Below are 11,932 nucleotides of genomic sequence, written 5' to 3'. Positions count from 1 at the left end.
GTAATACGCAGGGAACATTACGAAATGGAACAGAGTAAAATATCTGTCACACTAACAATACACAAGGAATAATCGAACCGATTGATCTCTAAAATGTTGAAAAACTCACGATAATGCAAGACACTCTATGACACTCGTCTGCATACTGGTACACCAGCATACACTCAAGGCACTTCCTTTTTAAAAAAAAATACAGACAGTCCTCAGTAAGAAGACTACTCACAACACATCACTGACATTCCTTTATAAAAGGATAGCTCGGATAGCACTGCCTAATTATAATAGGCAGCCCAATGACCGAGTTAGCTGCCAGTTTATGTGTGATATTAGTCACCTACAAATATTGCAGAATACTCCATAACATGGCAGTCACGTTTTTAAAATTAAACGAAAATAGTTCATATATTAAAAGAATTTCGATTTTCTTCAGAGAAAAGCATTAAATAATAGTTCTTTCATTATGGAATACTATTTCACACCAGGGTACAACCCTAGCGTTTCACGGGTGTAACTTTTTCTTCCTTGCTCACAGCAAACACCTTTCAGCTCTCCCTACCAGGGTCTCCAGAGCGCTGTGACGCTGGGGTTCAGTTCTTGCTTGGTTACCGGTTGACAGACTGGAAGATGAATGGGAGGAAGTGGGTAACACAGGCCCTTAGCCGGCTCCTGAGCTCTGTGCAAATGGGTCACCAGTTTGTTCTGCACGTCGCTTGTGCCCTCTGGGGAGAAGCTGAAATGCTGAATCTCCTGCAGACAGCGGGAATAGCCCTCTTTAAAATTCTGGGTGAGGCTCTTGCTGTAGGTCACTGCAGGAAGAAGCAAACAAACCGGCTTAGCTGGATATTACTGGGTAATAATAACGAGCTATCAACAGAGTCTGGTTAATCAGCAGTCAAACACACAGTGACAGATACCTGTGAACATTCTCTGGTTGTGTAGTTTCAGGTAATTCACGGTCATCTCTAAGATGTCAGCTTTCTCCATTTTCATGTTGGGCTCCTGATTCTGAAATTCTTCCCTCAGTAAAGCCTTGAGTTGTCCAATGCTGCTGTTGATGCGATCTCGGCGCTTTTTCTCTATAATTGGCTTCATCAACTAAGAGATGAAAAGCGAAGCGAATTAACAACAGCTTTTTCACGTAGAACACAAGACGTTTAAAAAACCCTGAATCATTCAGTTTTTTAAAAAAAAGCGCAGAGACTTACTTACCTTGTACTTCTCCTTTCGTGTGATCTTTTCCTCGGAATATTCCTTTGGGCTGCCTCCGGAGATTTTAGGAGCCATTCTTTCGGAGCAGACTGCGCCGCAGTTAGCTTTGAGACTGGGATCAGCTGGAGAGACGCTGCTGAGGGAAGGGGTCCTGCCACGCTATTTATCCGCCCTCCTGCCCATGAGAGAGCGTGTGCCTGTTTCTCGTGGTGTTTCCCACAGTCGGCAGCCAATCGAAAGCGTCGGAGCCACAATAGCAGAAGCTTTTCTTTCTAAATGCTGAATTAAGGGCCGTTTTCAACCCTTTGTCTACAGCAGTCTCTGAGGACCATCTGGACGGCACGTATGACACAGTAAGTCAGAGGAAATTACTCTCATCTGAGGTTATGGGACCCTGGGAAAGATCCTCCTGTCATTGTTAAAGAGGGAATTCTGTGACAGAAAGTACGCTTGTTCGTACACCGCTGGTCCATTTTAAAGTAATCTCTCCCCCGCATCCTTTTTACTTTGAAGAATAAAACCTGTGAGATCACAGATGTTAGCATGTGGAGGACGTTTCATTCTGTCCACTACTGTTAATTGCGCGTTTCTAATATCCAATCGGTGTGAGTTTACAGTCTGTTTTAAGAAGTGACCATTCACAGCAAAAAAAGATTTCAAACGAGTACATTTTCCCTTTTCAATTTCTAAGATTTCATTCACAGTTTCTTCCAGTCTCCTTTCGTCTTTTTAGTTGCACAATTGGTAATTTTTGGAAATCGGAATCATCTTAATATGTATTGCTATAGGTCAGAAAGGCAAACTTTTGTGATCCTCTTTTGAACAGGCTTATTAATAATCCAAATACTTTTGCATTTCTCAATTTAATATTAGCAGACTTCATGCTGATGAGCTGTTTCGGAACCCCTAAAGATTCTAGAAGAAAATATATCATGTAGTTTGAGTTTAAATCAGGAGACTTTTGTGTGTATAAAAATGAACTTCCTCAGGCAAGATTTGTAGCATTGGAAAGAACACAAGCAAAGAAAGTGAATCAATGCAACTCGTTATTGCTCTGTTGTAAATACATAGAATTTGTTATTTTTTTTGACGAAGGTGAAGAAGGTTATTATTTCCATTTCAGGTACCAACGGGCATCATTGATCAACTACACCATGTTAAATTCAGCAGAATAAATCGTCCTCACAGTGACATCATCTAAACCGTAGTAGAGCGCCCCCTGCTGCAAGGTTAGATATTTGCCGTTTCTCAGTTAATTCAGCTTTAGCCCTCTAAACATCAAGTCAATAGAGTGGTGCGATAGATGACACAACCATATCCAGTTGAATTAAAGTTGGAGAAATATATCATTTCAAAATAAAGGTAGAGAGGATCATGAGTGTATTACAAATCAATTCCCAAAACATTATGATTAAAGACAAAGTATCTTCATTGTTGCACCCAAGAAGCAGATTGCAATAACTTTAATCTTATGGCATTAACGCTTTGCAAAAATATTCTAGTACTGAAATATTTGCTGGAACTCATGTTTTCCATTCTCAAGTTACTGAATCAGCGGGATTTAAGTAAAATGAATACCCGACTGTTGTACCTAATAATTGTTTAATTTTTGTATCTGTGTATGCCTGATGAACATATATGTGTCCGTGCGTGTGGGAGAGACAGGAAAAATAGATGATCTGTTCAAACGTGGGAGTCTGTATGTGCAACATTCTGTTAGTATTTCAGATCCATTTCACCAACTGTTCGGTGGTTAATGCCCGAATAAATGATGTGAGCCAAGTCTCTGTTGAAAGGCACCAGCTGCACGCGTCCTCTTTGTTTCTTCACACGTGGGAAACGGGCAGTATCAGAGATCTCAGCGCTGTAGAAAATGTCTTGGATCAGATCAATCCACCGTGAGTTCAGCTTGTTCGTCTCACTCAGGAATATAGGAAACACCTGCACCACCCAGAGTTTGTGCGGAAGTTTAAAAATTGGCTTTGTTCACCTGCATCAAAAGCCGAATTCTAAATGAATCACACTCTAGCACTAATCACAATTTTGATACATTTCAGGCTGTTAGATTACAATAAAATCTTAAAGTCATAGGTTGCATTTTCTCAGAGGGATCACAATATCAGTTCATTTGGGCGGGGTCTTCGTTATTTTGGTATCCCGTTTCTTCCCTTTAAAAATATAAATAAAAGTTAACCCCTAATGAAAGGTCATCGACCCGAAAAGATTAACTCCCTTTCTCTCTCTCCAGATGCCGAACCTGTTGAGTTTTTCCATCGCTTTCTGTTTTGGTTTCCGATTTCCAGCATCCGCAGTTCTTTCATGTTTTTGTAAACAAAATGGGTGTTATGATAATCCGACACTGCTGGGAATCAACAAGAAATCAATGCTGGAAAGGACAGCTGCTCAACGTAGCAAGGAGGGGAGTGGAAAAAGTACTTGTTTACGAATCGGGACGGTGTTAAAAAAAGGGGTTTAAACAAAAGTTATCCTTTGATTGATATTTAAACTTTATAGGTGAACATGAGTTACTAGGGCCCTTGTAGCAACAGCGTTAATGTCCCTCCTCTAAGCCAGGAGGCCTAGGTTCAATTCCCACCTGCTCTATGACCTATGTAGTTAGCACTGCTGCCTCACAGCGCCTGAGAACCGGGTTCAATTCCCGACTCAGGCGACTGACTGTGTGGAGTTTGTACGTTCTTCCCGTGTCTGCGTGGGTTTCCTCCGGGTGCTCCGGTTTCCTCCCACAGTCCAAAGATGTGCGGGTCAGGTGAATTGGCCATGCTAAATTGCCCGTAGTGTTAGGTAAGGGGTAAATGTAGGGGTATGGGTGGGTTGCGCTTCGGCGGGTCGGTGTGGACTTGTTGGGCCGAAGGGCCTGTTTCCACACTGTAAGTAATCTAATCTAATCTAATCTAAATTCTGATCTCGATTTCTGAATACTGAGACCTGCCTAGGTCCAGATAGAGAAAGAAGCCCAAAACTGCAGTCACTGTTCGAAATGATTAGCAAAATACCTTTCCTGGCAACCAATGAATCTATGGGAGAGGTATAAGAGATATTTCTGTGGGTTGGCTTCCATTTTAATATTTGTGCCCGAGAAACTGGGATTGGCATGTCAGGCGCTAATCTAACGTTGCTGCTTTTGAAAGAGAATAGAGGAAGCGAAGGCGCATGCGCGGCCAATTACTGCGGTCCATTTGCTTTTTTATGGACAGGTCAGGCTTGTGACCGCTACTAAACTGGCCTTTCTTCTAGACACGTGGGAAACTGCCAGCAACATCTGCATGCATTCTGGAGGCGAAGCGTGCTCTTAACCGTGTCAGATAATAGCATACCAACTCCCGCCCCCCCACCAACTCCAAACACCCTTCCTGTTTACTGGTACCACACGCTTTAATAAGCGGTAGCTGGGACATTCAGAAAGTTGCCGGGCACGTAAAATTGCAGCTCAATGGAGACATTCATTCATTTTATTTCAGGGACTAAAGCAATTGAGGTTATGAAGCGTTATGCCCGAGTGATGTATACGCAAGTGGTGTGTGAACTGCGGACAGGGGACAGCTCTTGAAAATTGATTTTTTTTTCAAAGTAAAAGAGCAGTTTTGCGTAATCTTTCCAAATAATCTTACAAGAAGTTCGACACGGATATTTTGTGCTCCATAGAGATTTCAACCTGAGATCATAGCTGCTCAGGACTAATAAATGAGTACTTTTAACAAATACATTTATATAGCCATAGTGTTGTACAGTATGGAAACAGGCCATTCGGTCCAATTCGTCCGTGCCCACCAGATATTCTACATTAATTTAGTCCCATTTGCCATCATTTGTCCCATTTTCTTCTAAACTCTTGCTACTCATGTATCCATCCAGACAACTTTTAAATGTTAGGTTAAAAACGATGAGTGCAGATGCTGGAAACCAGATTCTGGACCAGTGGTGCTGGAAGAGCACAGCAGTTCAGGCAGCATCCAACGAACTTTTAAATGTTGTAATTGTGACAGCTCCACTACTTCCTCTGGCGGTTTATTCCATACACACACTACCCTCTGTGTGAAAAAAGATAGTTGGATAGCAGTAAGTAAGAGACTCATAGAGATGCAGCATGGAAACAGACCCTTTAGTCCAATTCATCCATGCAGACCAGATATCCTAAATTAATCTAGTCCCATTTGCCAGCAGTTGGCTCATATTCTTCCTAACCTGTCCTATTCATATATCCAGGCAAATGCTTTTTAAATGCTGTTATTGTACCAGCCTCCACCACCTCCTCTGGCAGTTTATTCCATACATGACCACCTTCTGTATGAAAAGGTTGTCCCTTAGGTTCCTTTTAAATCTTTCCCCTGTCACCTTAAACTATGCCCTCTAGTTTTAGACTCTCCTACCTTGGGAAAAAGACTGTGGCTATTCAGCCTATCCATGTCCCTCAAGATTTTATAAACTTCTATATAGTTATCCCTCAGTCTCTGGGGAAATAGCCTCAAACTATTCAGCCTCTTCCCAATGGCTTAAACCCTCCAACCCTGACAAAATCCTTGTAAATCTTTCCGCATCCTTTCAAGTTTAACACCATCTTTCCGATAGCAGGGGGACCAGAACTGAACTCAGTATTCCAAAAGTAGCCAGCCAATGTCCTGTACAGCTGCAACATGACATCCCAACTCGTACACGCAATCGTGGGATATGCAGGTACAATGTTTGATGGATTAAAAATGCTTAATGCACATATGGCTTGGATGGGAGAGATGACTGAATTTGTTAGGTGTATCCAAAAGATTTAAATAGTTCACTTTGGGAAGGAACAATACGAGACCTGGTATTGGGGAATGAGCCCAGCCAGGTGATTGAAGTTTCAGTGGGTGAGCATTTCAGAAATAATGACCATAATTTTGCAAGTTCTAAGTTACTTATGGACAAGAGAAGTCCTTGGTTGAAAATACCAAAATTATGAAAAGGCCAAGCTAAGACAGGAACTGGTGAGTGTAGATTGGGACTAGCTGTTTGAAGGTAAAATGACATCTGACATGTGGAAATCTTTTAAAGACCAGCTGTTTGGAATTCAGGAGCAGCATGTTCCTGTGAAAATAAAAGAAGAGAGCTTAGTCAAAAAAAGGAAGCACATGTAAGGTTGAGAAAATTGGTGACAGACAGGGCCTTTAAAGAATACAAAGATAACAGAAAAGGTCTCAACTGAGGGATTAGGATGGCTAAAAGGAGATGGGAAATGTCTTTGGCAAACAGGATTAAGAAAAATCCCAAGCTGTTTTGTACATCTAGAAGGAGCAAGAGCAGTAGTTAGGGAAAAGGTAGGTCCATTCAAGGACAAAATAAGGAATTTATGCATGGAGCCATAGAAAGTGGGCAAGGTCCTTTGTGAAAACTTTGCATCAGTATTCACAAAGGGGAAGGACATGGTGAATCTTGGGAAGGATATGTTGGTGTTCTAGTTCAGTCAATACAAAAATAGTGCTGGGTGTTTTAAAGAAAAATTAAGCTCGACTAGTCCCCAGGATCTCATGAGATCTACCCCGGAATGCTGAGAGAGGCAAGTGAGGAAATTGCTGGGGACTTTTATGAAATCTTTATACCTTCTATCATGACAGGCGAGCTCCCAGAGGACTGGAGAATAGCTAACATTGTTCCTTCATAAGGGCAACAGGGATAATCCAGGAAATAACTGTTATTACGTATGCTGCAGGGAAATTATTAGAGAAGATTCTTAAGGAAAAGATTTACTCACATTTGAAAAAATATATACTGATTAGTAATAGGGAGCATGGCTTTGTGTGGGGAAGGTCATGTCTCACAAACATGATTGAGCTTTCTGAGGAAATGACAAAGATGATTAAGTCATAGAGTCATAGAGCTGTACAGCATGGAAACAAAGCCTTCGGTCAAACTTGTCCATGCCGAATAGATATCCTAAATGAACCTAGTCCCATTTGCCAGTATTTCACGCATATCCCACAAACCCTTCCTACTATATACCCATCCAAATCCCTTTTAAATGTTGTACTTGTATGACTTCCTCCGGCAGCTCATTCCATATATGCATCACCCTCTGTGTGAAAAGGTTGACTCTTAGGTCCCTTTTAAGTCTTTCGCATCTCACCTTAAACCTATTCCGTCTAGTTTTGGATTCCGCTACCCTTGGGAAGATTGATGAAAGCATGGCATCAATGTTACTGTATGGACTTTTGCAAGGCCTTTGACAAGGTACTTCAAGGCAGGCAGATGCAAAATGTAAAGTCACATGTGATCTTGGGATCTGTGGTGATCTGGTAAAAGGAATAAAGAACTAGCTTAGTCATAGAACACAGAGAGTAGTGGTGGAAAGGTGTGTTTCTGAAGATCTGTGATCAATGCTGTTCCACAGGGATCAGTACTGGGACTTCTGTTTTTTTTGTAGCATATATAAATGATTTGGAGAAGAATGTAGGTGGTATGATTAGTAAGTTTGAGGATGACACAAAGATTGGGAGAGCTGCATTAATGGGGAGGATTGCCAGAGGAAACAATGGGATATAGATAAGCTAAAGACTTGGGTGGAGAAATGGTCGATGGAACATGTGATGTGATGCTTTTTAAGAGAACTAATCCAGGTAGGAAGGATACAGCAAATGACAGAACTTTTAGTAATATAAACATACAGAGCGATCTAGGTGTACAGGTCCATGGTTCCTGAAAGTGATGACACAAGCAGATAAGGTGATTAAGAAGGCATATGGCACGCTTGCCTTCATCAGTTGCAGCATAGAGTATAAAAATTGGCAAGTCATTTTGCTGCTGTACAGAACTTTAATTGGGCCACATTTAGAATATTGAGAACAGTTCTGGCCGCCACACTACCAGAAGGAAAAGGAGGCTTTGGAGGCCATTCTGAAATGATTTATCAGGATATGGTTTGGTTTGGAAGGTATCAGTTATGATGAGAGTTTGGACAACTTGGTTTGTTTTCACTTGACATTGAAAGATAAGGGGTGACCTGATAGAAGTTTACAAAATTCTGAGAAGCATGGAATGGATAGTTAGAGTCATTTTTCCAGTGTAGAACTATCACTTACAAGGTTGGGGGAGGGGGGAGCATAGTGGCTTAGTGGTTAGCACTATCATCTCACAGCACTAGGGATCTGGGTTCGACTCTTGCCTTGGGCGACTGTCTGTGTGGAGTTTGCACATTCTCTGCATGGATTTCCTTTGGGTGCTCTGGTTTCTTTTCACAATCCAAAGATGAGCAGATCAGGTGAAATGGTCTTGCTAAATTGCCTATAGTGTTCAGGGATACGTAGGTGAGGTGCATTAGTCAGGTCTCAGGCGCTGTGAGGCAGCAGTGCTAAACACTGTGCCACCGTGCTGCCGTAAATGCTTGAAATGTGCTGCCAGGGGAGGTGGTGGAAGCGGATATGATAGCAATGTTTAAGTGGCGTCTTGACAGATTTATGAATAAGCAGAGAATGGAGGGATACTGACTGCATACAGCCAAAAGGTGTTTAGTTTAGAACGGCATTGTGTGTTGGTGCAGGCTTAGGTGGCCAAAGGCTGTGTTCCTGTGCTGTTTTGTTCTTTGTTCATTCTTTGCTATGTGCTTCCATTAATATACAGGTTTTGCAAATATAACTGTGTATATGTGCAAGTTTTATTCAATGAACTATATGATATATATAATTTAGACATATACATTCAAAAATGTGCAGCCTATACAGATATGCAAATGTGAATTATTTTAAATATGAGTTTTTTATTTATTGACTTTTTGTGTACATGTAGATTTAATGTGGTTAATGATGTTTATTTGGTTATGAAGTTATTGGTCTACTCTCGTATGTATTTATTACACGTTTAGTGTCACCACTCTCCGGTGCCAGCTTAAAACACAAAAGAATAAACCAAATCACAGAATATAAAGCCAGAAAAAAAACAATGAGTCTTATCTCAGTAAGTCTGGTGGTCTTTGGAACAGCTCCCATTTCCCGCTCAGCCCTGGGTCTGAATCTGACCTCCTCCATCTTGATGCCTTCAGTCCCTGCTGCTAAACCAACTGGACTAATGCAATGGTGCTTCGCCAAGCTACCGCTGCTTCAGCGCCATCTCACCTCCATGAATAACACCATCGGCATGAGTTCACGCTGGGCCAAATTCAACTTCAATGCACAGTCCTGCAAACACTGCCTCCACTATCAGGAGTCCAGACCTAGGTGCGGACCTGGAGCCTGCAAGTCTAGAGCGGAGGATTAAGTCTGACACATACACACACACACACGAAAGCTTTGTAGATGGAACAATTTGAATTTAATTTTACAAGAGTATGGGTTTCAAATACGTACTGGTCTATGCATCAAAATATTCTCTACTCATGCTGGGTAGTTTCATATCATTTCATAGCACCTTACGCTGAAAGAATGGAGTGACTGGGCTTGTATACCGTTGAGTTTAAAAGACTGAGAGGGGATCTGATTGAGACATATAAAGATTATGTAAGGATTGGACACTCTGGAGGCAGGAAACATGCTTCCGCTGATGGGTGAGTGCCGAACCAAAGGACATGGCTTAAAAATACGGGGTAGACCATTTAGGACAGAGATGAGGAGAACCTTCTTCACCCAGAGAGTGGTGGCTGTGTGGAATGCTCTGCCCCAGAGAGCAGTGGAGGCACAGTCTCTGGATTCATTTAAGAAAGAGTTGGATAGAGCTCTCAAGGATAGTAGAATCAAGGGTTATGGAGATAAGGCAGGAACAGAATACTGATTAAGGATGATCAGCTATGATCATATTGAATGGTGGTGCAGGCTCGAAGGGCAGAATAGCCTATTCCTGCACCTATTGTCTATTGTCTATTTTAAACCTCTGCAGGTTTTGCACATAGGTTCAATACACTTGCAGATTATCAGCATATTTATGTATTAATATCACCATATACCTTCTTAATAGGGTTGGTAAATATCCAGATTGTATACCCAGATTTATTTAATAGAACTGAGCCATAACTGTAAACAAAACATGAAGAACTGTGGATGCTGGAAGTCTGATAAGGGTCACTGGATCCAAAATATTAACCCTGCTTTCTCATCACAGATGCTGCCAGACCTGCTGAGTTTCTCCAGTAAATTTTCTGTTTTTGTTTGAGATTTAACTATGTTTGGTTTGCGCATGTACCATTTTTTAGAATAAGTTTTCTGCATTGTCTCTGTCATGAGGGTATAGAACCTAAGAGGATTCAGTGTCATTTGGAAGGAATGCTACATGATTCAAGTGCTGAAGTTGGTGAATGGCATTAAAGCAAAGCACTGCCTACTTGTTCTGGTGAATGTAAAACAATCCCTGGGCACCATTGAAAGCAGATTAGGAAACATCTCTCCATCACCTCTTTATGCCACCCCCTCCTCTCATATTCTGGCCTAAATTTATTCATCAGAAAATGCCACCTAAAGATTGTCTGGGGATATTTGCCAGTTAGGGAACCTTCTCTGGACAATCTTTTTCACTGGAATATTATTTATTGAGTTGCAGTAATTTTTTTTAAAACAAATGGCTTAAACTAGTTCCCCGGTTCACTTTCGCCATAACTGCTATTACTTAAATTCAAAATACGGTTCTTAGTCCCAACTTCTCTCTGTTATTAACCCTGTCTTGTTCCACCTTACCAGGTCTAGAAAGACCTAATCTCCAGTTGCCACTAAAAATGCTGCTTTAAGAATCTGTTGAAAAACACCTATGAACTCATCTTCTGGCTTTTTCACAGAATCTCAGAATTGCTCCTGGAATAACGCCATGAAGGCCAATATCCCATCACCATGTCACCCTTTATTTACATGTGTATTGTATATGACACTGACCCAGCTAGCTCAGAGTTGGCTCCTAGAGTGAGCAGAACCCCTGACACTTCTGTTTATATATGTCAGCCAGCACTCCATGATTGGACCAAGTTAATATCCCCAATGAGGGAAATCATAGTCTATGAGGTCACCTGGCTGACATTGTTCCATTCACTACATTTGTTCCCCTCTTACATTCTGGGGCATAGGCTCATTCATTTCCTGCAGTTTCTCTTGGGGCATTTTCATACCAGGTCTCGTTCCTCTGACTCTACCTCGGTTACTGACGACATTCAACAAACCTACCCCTTGTGCCCAGAGCGTCTCGGAAGAAATTTATCTTCTTCAGGTGGCAATGGCATCGATGCTGTGACATCTACCATGTCCATCTCATCCTTAGAGGTTTTGTCGATGCAAGGTGGAAGGGAGAACCCACAGGTTCTGACAGCCTTGCTGGATGTTCTGAGGGGCTGGATATTTTTGCTCCTGCCCATTTGTGAAGTTACGGCTTTCATGTGGTCCACATGCTTGGTCAGGATCTCCCCTCTCACCCCAACTTTGTACATCACAGGACCTGACCTCATGTCAACGATGCCTCGTACCCATGCAAGGACATTCCCATAGTCTCAATAGCAAACTTCGACCCCTGAAGGAAACTGACTCTCTCACTTAGAAGAGTCTGTTTCTTTAAGCCTGCCTTCAAAGTTTGGACTCTTCTTTCCATGAGACCATTGGACAATGGATGATATGGACCTGTCCTTTCATGCTAAATGCCATTCGACTTGAGAAAATACACAAATTTCTGCTGTTAAATCAAGCCCTGCTATCTGTGACCAACACCTCTGAGAGCCTGTGTGTTGCAAAAGATGCTCGCAGTTTTTCAATCATCATCACTGTGCCGTCGAATG

General features: G+C 41.8%; 1 protein-coding gene across 1 annotated transcript; it reads right to left on the bottom strand.

Moving 5' to 3' along the window:
- Positions 1-528: 528 nt before the first annotated feature.
- On the bottom strand, positions 529-1,284 carry LOC132827248 (transcription factor HES-5-like). Its single transcript, XM_060843872.1, has 3 exons — positions 1,210-1,284; positions 915-1,095; positions 529-806 (listed from the first exon to the last, which is right to left on the bottom strand). Exons 1-3 carry the CDS (start codon positions 1,282-1,284, stop codon positions 553-555), a joined length of 510 nt encoding a protein of 169 aa, XP_060699855.1. The 3' UTR covers positions 529-552.
- Positions 1,285-11,932: the final 10,648 nt, after the last annotated feature.

Source organism: Hemiscyllium ocellatum, chromosome 24, assembly GCF_020745735.1.
Source record: "Hemiscyllium ocellatum isolate sHemOce1 chromosome 24, sHemOce1.pat.X.cur, whole genome shotgun sequence".
NCBI lineage: Eukaryota > Metazoa > Chordata > Chondrichthyes > Orectolobiformes > Hemiscylliidae > Hemiscyllium > Hemiscyllium ocellatum.
The sequence above is the reverse complement of the archived record's forward strand: the minus strand, read 5'-3'. Positions and strand labels throughout refer to the sequence as shown.